This window comes from Anolis sagrei, chromosome 1 (genome assembly GCF_037176765.1).
Source record: "Anolis sagrei isolate rAnoSag1 chromosome 1, rAnoSag1.mat, whole genome shotgun sequence".
Lineage (NCBI taxonomy): Eukaryota > Metazoa > Chordata > Lepidosauria > Squamata > Dactyloidae > Anolis > Anolis sagrei.
Window position 1 is genome coordinate 55,950,711 of NC_090021.1, and position 13,413 is coordinate 55,964,123.

General features: G+C 38.1%; 1 protein-coding gene across 3 annotated transcripts in view; it reads left to right on the forward strand.

Annotated features, from left to right (window-relative positions):
* Positions 1-13,413, forward strand: part of PLD5 (phospholipase D family member 5) — a 125,360-nt gene that overhangs the window by 25,575 nt on the left and 86,372 nt on the right. The window contains exon 1 of one of the 3 annotated variants that reach the window (XM_060753891.2): positions 10,660-10,784. The exons of the other annotated variants lie outside the window; for them this stretch is intronic. Within the exon in view, the coding sequence (XP_060609874.1) occupies positions 10,782-10,784 (3 nt within the window). The 5' untranslated portion in view covers positions 10,660-10,781. Of the gene's footprint in view, positions 1-10,659; positions 10,785-13,413 lie in introns of those variants that run through there. 3 annotated transcript variants of the gene reach the window in all.

The following is a 13,413-nucleotide window of genomic DNA, read 5'->3' on the forward strand; positions in this document are numbered from 1 at the left end:
CATTAGAGATGGTGCTAGTCTAATGTCCGTAGGAAGGGCATTCCACAGCTGAGGAGCCACCACCGAGAAGGCCCTATCTCTCGTCCCCATCAGCCATGCTTGAGAAGCAGGCGGGATCGAGAGCAGGGCCTCCCGGAAGATCTCAAAGTCCTGGTGGGTTCATAGGCAGAGATGCGGTCGGATAGGTAGCTTGGGCCGCAACCATTTAGGGCTTTAAAGGCCAACACCAGCACTTTGAATTGAGCCCGGTAGCAAATTGGTAGCCAGTGGAGTTGGCGCAACAGGGGGGTTGTAATCTCCCTGCGCTCCGCTCCTGTTAAAATCATGGCTGCCGAGCGTTGGACTAGTTGGAGCTTCCGAGCCGTCTTCAAAGGCAACCCCACGTAGAGAGCGTTGCAGTAGTCTAAACGGGATTATTTTCTTTCCCTTCCCTTTCTTTGAAATACATTCTAGAAGTATATGTAGAAACTCATGATTACCCAAGTAAGACACTCTAAAAGTCTAATTGTGTTCCAGTAATACACTCTATATTAAATTTTATTGACCTTATTGTCTACTATACATCCTCACCTTTTGCATGGAAAATGAGAGTGTTTGGTAGTAAAAGCCACACAGTTCTCATTACAAACGTCTAATTGTATTGTACAATGTGGAATGGGAGCTCATTCTTAACTTTTAACTGCAGCAGCATTCAGTGAGATCCCCAGAGAGCTGGGCATTTTTTACAATTCTGAGTGAAACTAATATCTTTGGGAGTTCCCAGCCAATTAACTAACTCAGCTTTCATCTGTCTCAGCTTCTGTGCTCTTAGGACTTTCTGATTAATTGCTTCAGGGTGATCTGCTGGTGTAGTGTTTTTAAATCTTTGTGCTGATCTGTTATATTTGATGCGCGATTCACTATTAAGCTACGATTGCAATCTTTCCTGAACTGTTGTTTCACAGGACTAAAAGCAGCTGAGAAGAGATTTTATACCGAGTGATCACAACTATCATCACTGTTGTTGAGGATGAGATTTTATAATCAGCATCATTTTCTGAAAGTTACTCCAGGGTATCAAATACCCGATTTTCACTGGAAATCAGTGGTGGCCATGCTCTCATTTCTACTGGAAATCTATTTTAATACAGTAGATGGCCGATTTTTATTCATTGAATCCTTTTTTTAAATACCTTTTAATAGATGCTTGAATATTTTCAGCACTTTTGAGAATGCCATACTATTGCTATGATGTTTTCACCCTGAAAATTATCTGCATGCCACCAATACCGACTTCATCAGACGGGGCTTTTTCCAGTGGCATATGGGTTAAGACCTAGATTGGCTCCCATCAGACAATGCACAGGAACTTCCAGCAGGGCTCCATGGATGATCTAGAATGTGCCACTTTGTTGCACAGGAAGCAATTGGGGTGGGGGGTGGGGGAAGCCACATAGATGATACCCTCCCATGGGATCAGCTTCCTCATGAGCTGGGTGATGTGGGGCATGGGTCAACGGGTTCTTGACGCACCCTGACGACAGTTGCCGGATTTGCCACAGTACATGCCGATTCCATCAGCCCATGACAAGGTTGTCTGATTCTGGGTCTTGCATGTAGATGGAAACCATGCATAAAATCCACATTGAACTGGATTATACGGCAGTGTGGACTCAGATAACCCAGTTCAAAGCAGATATTGTGGATTATCTGCCTTGATAGTCTAGGTTATGTGTGGAAGGTCCCTATGTTTAATGGGAATTTGTAATGGGATAGATGATAGATTAAATTTGACAAGTCAGAAGGCTTCATGAAGTAGTAATGACCAAAGTAGTAATAGAGAAATATTATTGTCTATGAGCTTAAAACACATACATAAAGACAATATAAACCACATCATTTCTGAAATCTCATTCACATACAGTATCTAAGAAAGAATTTGAACTGATCACAATTTCCAAGGATTTAAATGATTTGTTGTAGTTTTTATGTTTTCAGTACAGGCACTCCCCAAGTTATGAGCAAGATAGTTTCTGTAGGTTTGTTCTCAAATTGAATTTGTTTGTAAGTTGGAACAGTTATATTTTTTATGTGTAGCTGTCTATCTATCTAATAAGGATAGGCCTGAAGATATTTAAAGCTTGGCTGTCTCCTCATGTACTTCTTTAGATCATTGCAGGTCAGCCCATCCCTACTATATCTTCAATGCAGTGTGAATTTGCTGGTTAGTTAAGGGCTGGTAGGGCTTTGCTTCTAATGCCTTTTTTGTGCCCCATGTTGTATTTGAGGGATTAACCCCAGATGGGACTTGGCAGATGGCAGGGAGAGAATTTAAGAATTCAGTGTACAAATTGGCACACTTTAGTGAAGGATAAAACGTTTGTACAGTCACCACATGTCCTGGTTTTGTGTGTGTGTCTGAGGAGCAACTTCTGGAGTGAGAGAATTGGCTGTCCTCAAGGATGTTGCCCAGGGGACACCCAGATATTTTGATGTTTTACCATCTGTGCGGGAAGCTTCTCTCATGTCCCCACATGGGGAGCTGGAGCTGACAGAGAGAGTTCATCCACACTCTCCCTGGATTCAAATCTCTGACCTGTCCATCTTCAGTCCTACCAGCACATGGGTTTAAGCTATTACACCACCGGGGCTCCTATTACATGTCCTGTGACTTGGGGGTAATGAAACAATCTACACTTGAGGCTGACTTGGGGGATTTGCTTTCACTTATAAGGTTCTGAGAATTTAATGGTGGTGCCCTGGGTTTACCTTCCAGTGACAGCTAGGGATTAACCCAATATCTGAGTTCCCCTTTGGACTAAAGTGTTTTTCCTAAAGGAAGGCTGAAGAAGTAGTCTAGAGTAGTCTCACCCGAACCCACATGTGGTTGCTTCCCACCTCTTGCTCCTTTCCAGTTCAATTAACTTAATTAATTAAAATAAAACAGGCCAAATAAAATAGTATTTATTTATCCCAACTGTCTGTATCATGGACAATAAAAGGCATTATTTCGCACCACTGGCAACCAGATTTTATACAGCTTGTAATGTAACAACATATTTTATAATTTTTTAAAAAAATATCTGAAGTACCTGCATTAAAACACTAACATCTTATACCAGTTCTGTACAAATGCAAATACAGTACTTGATGAGTTTTCCCTACAACAGCAAATTCAATTGAGAGCTTCAATAGCAATGTGTTCCCTCTAGCAGCCAAAAAGAGAGGGAAGAGGTTCACTTAGCAAAAGCATGGGTAAGAAATCTTGAACATAATTGATTCGGAGGTTTTATTTCTTCTTTTCCTGTCTGAAAAGCAAATCCTCATCAGCTGAGTTCTATGACTACTAGTTGAAATGAAGGGTTAACCTGAAGCATGCCTTGTAATATTATTTTCATTTATTTTTATTTGCTAAATAGGCTGTTTGCCAACAAATTTCATAAGATGTTTTAAATAAAAATTTAAATATAAATATAAAATCCATTTTATTAAAAGGGTTTATATAGTACGATGTAACACTATTTTTGTTCCTGGGTTATAAATGTCATTTCCTAATTGGTTCTATCAAAAAAACATGGAAAAAGTTTATTAAACTGCAAAAACATTATAGCACATTTTGCTATAGCTTTTCAATGAATATCTCATAGAGCCTCAACCAATTCAACATAGTTTGTGGCAACCACAAAAACAAAGTTCCCGAAGTATAACAACTACTTTCAAAGTAAATACAGCATAGTCAAACAGGAATACTTTCAAACCAGGGACAGATTTTTTTTTTCCAAATTTTGTTACACAGTGTAATTTTAAAACTATATTAAATTGCAAGTCTGGCTGTCACAGTTTGTGGCTAGCTTTGAACTGCATGAAATGGCCAGTGTAGATTGGGCCTTTAAGATATATAACAGAATTGATTGTAAAAACATTTATTGCATGAGGACATTGAGGTACTGCACTCTCATGAGAGGCCACTAGAGGGCACATAAAGATAAAGAAACAGAAAACTAGTCCTTAATGTTATAAGAGAAAAGAGAAAAGGAGGGAGAAAATATCTTACTTCTCTCTTTGGTTATTTAAGTATTTTTTTGTGTGTCGCCTTTTTTCCAGAGTGGAAAATAAAGAGGCTTCTGTAGAGAGTCCGTTGCAAACTTTACAATAAAAATTAAGAACATTTAAAATCACCACATTAAACAGTATAAAGTCATTTAAAATAAAGACAGTCCCCAAGTTACAAACATCCAACAAATAGTTAAGAACGGGTGTGAGATAACAGGAAGTAAGAGAAATCTAACCCTAGGAAGGGAAATTTACTCCTAAAATTCCTTATCATGGGGAAAAGTCATCTCTACTGAAGTTTTCTCCTCAGTCCTTATTTCCACAAACCAAATTTCAAAATCCAATTTTCACAGGGATAGAAACTGAGGTGAAATGAATAGGGGCACCATAGGGATGTTAATCCTTCCCTATGCTATCCAAAGCTGTGTATATATATATATATATATATATATATATATATATACACATACACACACACACACACACACACAGTAGAGTCTTGCGTATCCAACCTTCACTCATCTAACGTCTGGATCCACAGCCATTTCAATACATTGTGATGTTTTAGTGCTAAATTCATAAATACAGCAACTACTACATAACATTAAGGTGTGTTGAACTTTTTCTGTTGATTTGTTGTAAAACATGATGTTTTGATGCTTAATTTCTAAAATCATAATGTAATTTGATGTTTAATAGGCTTTTCCTGAATGTCTCCTTATTATCTCACTTATCCAATGTTCTGCCAGTCTTTTTATGTTGGATCAGCAAGACTCTATTGTATACACACACACACACACACATACACACATGGCTGGAGCTGCACTTAAAAATGTACCTGTTCCAACTTACATACACATTCAATTTAAGCCAATCTGCTGGTATTTCGGTACAAATTATGGGCATGATAGGTCTCAAGGAGTACACTGATAGGTCTCAAGAAGGTGGTGTAACTGGCAACTAGCATTAATTATATGAACACATTTGTGGTAACTGCCAAGACATTGGCCTCCAGGCTAACATTTAAGGGATATGATCCCATCCAGCACAGAGTGAATTTCTATTGCCCTAATCTGTGTTTTGACTGACATGGAGCTTCTCCATCTTATTTGGGTTATGCTTCCTCATTCAGTCCATTTCTGATTATAGACACTGATCCAACATCCTTGAAATGAAATGGAAAACTCTACTTGTGATTTCATGTAGATTCCATCCCACTCCTTTGGGCTCTTTTTGACTACGAAGAACCAGGATTGCTATGGGGATTGACCCCTGGGAGTTGACCCCCAGGATTGCTGTGGGCATTGACCCCTGGGAGTTGACCCCCAGAATTGCTGTGGGGATTGACCCCCAAAGGTCCCTCACCTGAAAAGACTTAAGATCTGGACCTTTCCATATGTTTAACTTGGAAATTCTGGATTAATTCTCTGGATTAATTCAGTTTAACCCGAGGCATCATTTGGATGCCTCAGTTAAAACCAAGACAGCTCTTGTGTTTTGGGCCTATTTGGAAGAGGCTCTAGATTAGTGGTTCTCAACCTGGGGTCCCCAGATGTTTATGGCCTACAACTCCCAGAAATCCCAGCTGGTTTACCAGCTATTAGGATTTCTGGGAGTTGAAGGCCAAAAACATCTGGGGACCCCAGGTTGAGAACCACTGCTCTAGATCATTGGAAGCAAGACCTCTGGTTTTCCTTGGCTATCAGAAGGCAGCAGGAAGAACAATTGTGGGCACTAGTTGGCATTTATAGTATTTATTGCTAGTGTTATAGAGTATTAACATGATCATAAAACATTTATTTTTTTTGCTATAACTGTTCTTGCTTTAAGTGCTATTTGTTTACTGCAGAACTGGAGGGTGTGCAGCCCATGGACCATGCAGTTTATGAGCCTCCATTTTTCACCACCCCTGTTAGCAGCCCCTGAAGACTCTGAACTCCCCAAAACCTTTTTTAAGTATGATTTTTCCTGTGATTCTCTACTCAGAAAATACAAATGCCCCAAACTGCCCAAACCACACAGAGATGTGGCAAGTTACCTCTCCATAGACTGCTTAACCCAGTGATTCTCAACCTGTGCATCCCCAGGTGTTTTGGCTTACTACTCCCAGAAATCCCAGTCAGTTTACCAGCTGTTAGGACGTCTGGGAGTTGAAGGCCAAAACATCTGGGGACTTACAGGTAGAGAACAACTGGCTTAATCCTTTTTTTTCAGGAAGAAAGCAGAATGACAACCAGAAGTTACAGTGGAGTACAAAAGGATCCTTGGACACTTAATGCCACCCACACCAAGGATCCTTTCATACTCACAATAATAGCATTGTGATTCTATTTCTAACTGATATGGCAATATCTTATGAAATCCTGGGATTTGTATTTAAGGGCAATTCGAATTTTCAGCCCCAAAAGTCCTCTGGTGCATCACCAAGTTGCAAACACCAGGATTCCATGGGATGCAGCCATGGCAATTAAAGCAGAATTACAGTGTTGTGATTACAGTATAAAAGGATCCCCTGGTGTTAAAATATGCATTGTTGTAAGCTATAGCTTTGGGCTTCAAATTTTGGCACAGATTTAGAAGCTGGCTGTTGAGCTGTCAGTTCTTTATATATATACAGTAATGTTTGTTCCTGTGAACAATCTTTTATCTTTTTTTGGGTGAGGATTATATTTACTTTTGCTCTGTTTTAATCAGTGTTCCATAATCATAATAACATTGATTGACTGACTGTCTAGTCAACTGGCAAAGAATATACATTGTTTTTAAGTAATAATGTTAATGGTTGTTTGTCCTCCCTATTCCTCCTACCTGTTTTTTCTCTTTGTAAACTTTTCTTTTCAATCCAGTAATAAACCACTGTGTTACTTCTTTGTTCAATCTACGTGTATTTATTAGTATTTTTATATTTTTACTAACTACCTCTCTATCATATCCCTCATTTATTTTCCAGTATCTGGCATTCTCTTGTATAACTGTCACTAATACAATTTTTATGAGTGCTTTATGAAGATGTTTATTATTTTAATCAAAAATAGACAGAATGTACAATTAAAAAGCTTTGGCATGCAGACTGGCAGGTTATGTTTGATAGAATTTTATATACAGCTTCCCCCCCCCCCCAAAAAAACTGATCATGTGAATTGTTTCACTAAATATGAATCAGTGACCCTGTAATACTACTGCTCATCCAATATATTGGGAAAATATATTTTTGTTATTATAGTGCAGTTTCACTGGGTTCAAGTGTTTGTCTTTGGTTGCTGAAGTGGATTTTAATGTTTTCTTACATCCAAGGGCATTATTTTGTATTTCTTTTATAATAGACCCAGTACTTATACTAGAGCCAAAACTCTTCTAAGACCTGTTGTTTCACTGATCTTCTATATCAAAATTTAACATGTAATCTAGACTGGAGGAAACTTCAGAAGGCTGGGCTTCTTCAAATTTTAGCATGCTGTGCTTAGGACTATTGATTTTTTTTAATCAAACCAGAACCATCTTACTAAAAATGCTGACCTTAGTATTGATCCTGCTATAGCACAGGCATGGGCAAACTTCGGCCCTCCAGGTGTTTTGGACTTCAACTCCCCCAATTCCTAACAGTCCAGCTGTTAAAAAAAGATGTATGAGAAACATTATTTCACTGAAGGGAGTGAAATGTATCCTCCCCCCCAAAAAATGTAAACAAAGACAAGATTTGTATGCTGTAAATCCTATAAAACCCTTTACGGTTCCAGCCCAGTTTACCTGTCCAAACGTATTCTCCCCTACAAGCCATCAAGAGTGTTAAGATCTTCCAGAGAGACCCTTCTCTCAGTCCCGCCACCTTCACAAGCGTATCTGGTGGGGACGAGAGACAGGGCCTTCTCTGTTGTGGCCCCCTGGCTATAGAACTCTCTCCCAAATGAAATTAGATCTCCCACCTCCCTCCTGACCTTTAGGAAACAGGTGAAATCATGGCTGTATAACAAGGCATTCCCAAAATGATGGCGGAGACCGGTAACTGATTAATGTATTGAGCACAAAGTGCGGATTGAGACGGACGTTGTTTTTAACTTGGCGAACTGGTTTTATATATATGTTATTTTATTGTATTTTTATCTATTGTTATGTATGATGTTTAAATGGTTTTATTTGTTAGCATTGAATCCTTGCTGTGAACCGTCCTGAGTCCCTCTACGGAGGTTAGAAAAGAACGGTATATAAAAGTTTTAAATAATAAATAAAATAGAGGGGACTTTATATTCAACTGTGATTATTTGCATGATATAACACCCAATTATCACCTTTCCCCATATTCAAGGAAACTCTCCCTCGGCTTTCATGTTCTCCTGAAAAGCTGAAAGTGAGATGATAGTGTGGAATGGAGAGCAGGTTGTTGGAGAAATGGTAGGTGATCATGTTTTTGCTTCAAGCAGAGACATTTCTGTTTAGTGTGAATCCACAATAAACTTTGCAAAAAAGGGGGCATGCTTCATTTCTATCAGCTAACAAGTAATCATATACTAAAATGGAGAGGGGTGGGGGAAGAGACAAGATGAGAGAAGCCAGCCTAAACACTTTATATCTATGTCCAAGAGTCTACTTCACATATGTAGTCACAATGTCATAACCATGCTCCATTTCCCAAACTGACCACCATAAATCCACTTTAAAATCCAACCATCTATACCAAGGAATTACATTTTGTGGCAGTTGCAAGCTGTGAATGATGATCTATCCCCTGAAATATGGAACTCTTCTTGTTCCAAACACTGGGCGAAGTGTATATGTTTATAATTATAAAGTGACACCAATTCGTAATTTAAGAAAAATGTAAGGTGAAAAAGATATTACAGTTGTGAGGGAGAGGAAGGGAGGCAGTGGAAGGCTCAACTTCTTGGACATAACTTCAAGTGTTTGTGCTTCACAGCCGCTTTGAGTCTCTTTTGAAGAAAGGGAAAGCTGGGTATAAATAAACATCATCATCATTATCATGATAACTCAAAGAGAAGTGAACTTACTATTTCTTGAACGTGGTATCTCTTTAATTAAATTATTTAAATAAAATAGAAGTAGCTGAGCAGAAGTTCAGAGTGAAAGGACATAGACTACCAGCCCTTTACAACCTACATTTTCCATGAAATTGTCACTGTATGTTGACACCTCACATAGCTGAAGTCAAGGTATGGAGCAGACTGAACAGGGCCTGTGAGGAATGAATCCTCTCCTGTTGCTCATAGTGCATACTCTATTCTGGTTGATCCCCTGCAGTCGCAGTTCTCCAGAAATGCCTCTGTCTTTCTCTTTTCTTCACACTCTTTGTCTATAGCCCACTGCAGTTGATGTAAACCTGTGACCTCATCACACGAGTCCAAATTAGTGTCCTAAGACTCTTACAGCCAGCTTTGGGGATGGGGCCTTACTGCAGCCATCAGACAATGTCACCTCTGGCTCCACCCCAACCTCCCTTAACTGGGGTAAAAGCATCGCCAGCATCGCCAGATGCTTTCCCTAGAAACACGGGAGGTTGACACTTTCTCCTTTCTTTCTTTTGACATGATGGGGAAAGCGTTGTGAGAGGAAGCTGTGCATGGGGCAGCTACCCCTTCAATTGGCAATTATGATAAGGTCATAAAAGGACTGGAGAAAGTGGAATCTTGCTCTTTTCAATAGGCTCAGACAAAAGTCAACTGCTATAGACTTTCCTAGCTTGTGTGTGAGATCATCTTCCTTAATAACTTGTCATCTTGACCACACTGTAATGTTGCTTGGTTTCAGTTTTTATCTGAAAAATGTTGAAATATATTGAATATACTTGGGTCATTGTTCTGCAAAAAAAAAAAATAGCTGAAGTCAGCTTGTGTCTTTGGATTGTGTTCATTTTGAAAAATAACAAAACACCAACCCTTATTGTGTCTTAAAAGTATATTTGCCCATTGTTCTCTTAAAGTCTTCTCTTCTTTTGGTGTAGAACATATTCAGACATAGAAAAGTTTCTGAGATTTTTAAAAAAGAGAGGCAAGACTTAAGGTCAAAAAGCCATTTGGCTTTCGTCCAACTAGTGCCTTGTCTCACAGTAAATAACTGGATTATGTTATGTCTAAAAGCAATTTGATATTTTGATCTATTATTATTCATTTAGGTTTCTGAGTCATCTAATTGCTTGTTCTTGTCCCGAAATTTGTTTTACATTTTATTTTAAAACTGATCACAGTGCCAGAAAAAGACTAACCTCCAGCTAGCATGTAGATGCACATTTTGCCTACAGCACAAGCTATCCCAATTTCTAGCTTAGTTAAAAGTACGGGTGCTTAGAAAAAGCTGAAGTTTCCCATCACTGTGGATTTGGGTAGCTTGGGAAAACTTTGTGTAATCATACAGATAGGCACTATGCCAAGAGTACTTTCAGTCAGTCCACAGAAGAAATAGCTTCAAACCCTTAGCTTCTGAATAAAGAAAGCGGGTCTGTTTTCTAGCCCACGGTAAAAACATTGTAATTAAGCAGATATATCTTTAAAAACAGAACAAGCACACAGTACACCAAAGTATGCCATCCCAAGACTTCTTGTTGCAAGCTCTTCCTATACTTGCCGGGATTGGCTGATGATTTTCAAAGCATCAAGGCTAGCAGCTGAGTGACTGAACTGAAAGCAGTGGTGATACAATTTCCACACATCTTTGTGCCTCTAGCCTGAGTCTCCAGTGGCTCCTCTAAGCAGGAATAGAGTCATTGCTTGTTTGACAGTGCTGGATTTCACAGGATCAGAATGGTAAGAAGCTCTTTTGTTCTTAGCAGGTTAAGAACAAACATTGCTGCTTAGAATAGAAAATTATTTGCATTAGGATGTGCTAGTGAAAACAGCAGTGTGGTTATTTAAAGCAAACTGCAAGTGGCTGACAATAGCACTGTCAATATTTTGTAGGGAGGGAAAAGCAAGTTGGTGGCAAATATTCCTGGCAGTGATGATATACAGTTAAGCAGACGAGATGATTGCTATTTTAAATGAGTCTTAATGAATAAAACCGGTGTGTTTGTGTTTTCAGTAGCATAGGTATACTCTTATGTAGTCAGATGTAAATAAAACAAGCACTCTAGGAACAACATTGATGCAGATTTACTCTGAATGGGTCAATAGCATCTATTGATTTTTGCCTTACGTTTGATTTTTAGTACATGTGTTATATATGCTTGCAATTGGTAATACATTTATAATTGAAGCAAAGTATTCTAGCAAGCAAAAATCCACATGTGTTGATATAAAACATAGCTAAAATCATAGTAGTACAAAGAGTGTAAGTATTTGCACTGCAGGATCTCTCTGTGTTTGTGAAGTTGTTAGATAATTGCTAGCAGCAAGAGAAAGAAGGTTGCATAGCCTTCTTTGTACGTATGTGTATCCACCCTTACTGAAAAAAGAAAACACACTATTTCTGAAATGCACAAAGAAGCCAGTCTCCTACATGAAAATTGAATCATTATAATCATTGATAAGAATAAAATAAATTAATAATGAGATCACAAAGGCAAAAGATACACTAAATACTATTTTTATAGAAGCTAGTGCGAACTTAGATGCATTTGCTTGATAGCTGACATTAATGTTATTCTATCTGTAATTTAATGACATTTTGAGATAGTGTTTTTTTAATTAATCAGGTTTTGTCATGAAAAATTATCAAACAAATTAAAATATTTTCCGCAATCACCCACCTATACAGTTTCAGATGTGGCTTCATTAGATCTCTGTTTTCAAAGAAATCAGCTTGTAAATGACTGGGCACAAGAATCGGACTTGTAGCATATGGTTCAAATAGAAAAAAATGAAATCAGACTAACCATATTGTTTGTGTAGAAGCTAATCACCTTATGCTGTCTGTTCCAAATGAATAACAATTACATTGAATTTTAATAACTCATTTGGTGAAGGATGTTCATTTTCTTTATTATTTCCACAGTATATCCTACTTAGTTTGATGACACAGGTTTACTACAATTTTCACTTCCTATATTTGTTCATTTTCAAGTACTGTTCCAACCTCAGTATGCATTTTTAAATAAGTGTTGAATGTTATGGTCATGTGAAGGTGCTTTTTCTTGCTAAGGAAAGGTGAATAAAACTTCCAAGAAGTGTTGAATTACAGAAAATTTAAGATATTCTCAGAATTTCAAAGAAAGTTATTGGTTCGATTTGGGTATGAATGTATCTTATAATATGGAGCACCTAAATCTTTTTTCTTGTCAATATAAAGAAAAACAGATGGAGGTGAAATCATCTGAATCCATGTGATCTGTTCATTTTATTGTGACACATGATACATACTGAAGAGACCACAAGGTACAAATATTGTGGATGGTATTCATAACTTTGCTAATTAGATTATAATATCTGAAAAATTTGTACTTTTAAAACTTAACTTATTTGTTAGGCAAGAACATAGATAATTTAATGTCAACCTTCTCCAGATAGTGGAGTGCTTGAAGCAACAGGATGATTCATATAGTTGTGGCACAAAGAAGTATTAACTATACAATAGTGGGCAACATGGGAGCCCTCAGTGGTGAAGCAGATTAAAACTGCTGAGCTGCTGAACTTGCTGACCAAAGGTTGGGGGTTCGAATCCAGGGAGCAGGGTGAGCTCCTGCTGTTGGCCCCAGCTTCTGCCAACCTAACAGTTAGAAAACATGCAAATGTGAGTAGATCAATAGGAACCACTCCAGCGGGAAGGTAACAGCAGTCCACGCAGTCATGCTGTCCACATGACCTTGGAGGTGTCTATGGACAATGCTGACTCATCAGCCTAGAAATGGAGATGAGCACCAATCCCCAGAGTCAGACACAACTGGACTCAATGTCAAGGGAAAACCTTTATCTTTACCTAGTGGGTAACATTGATAATAGGACACAACATTGTACTTTGTATTAAGAAATGTAAGAGGAATGGTTCCCAAGAAAGGATAATATCAAAAAAATGTTCACATATGTCTTCATATGGATAAATCAAAAGCCTAGAAGCAAAAATTAAATGGCAATTGACTCAAATGCTAAAATATGACCAGCTTTTCCATGACATAGGCTTGACTTCTTACAGCAGAGTTATTTTCTTTCACCTTACTCATTTTAAAGGGAAATCTTTATCATTTTCTATGGAGACTTTTAAAAGGAAAATAAAACCTGCACACTTTTGTATTACAAATTAAATCCAATACCTACGTTTGCTTCTGGAAAGTGACACTCACCAAGAGGTAGCACACAAAGAGATTATTAGCACAATGTGTCAGAAGACTTTTTTCTTTTGCTGTTTGTAGAAAAATATCCATAGTGCTGACACATCAAACTTGCAAAAAGTTACTTTTTTTGAGCTACCAAACAGCATGGCCACTGGTACATTTATTATAAT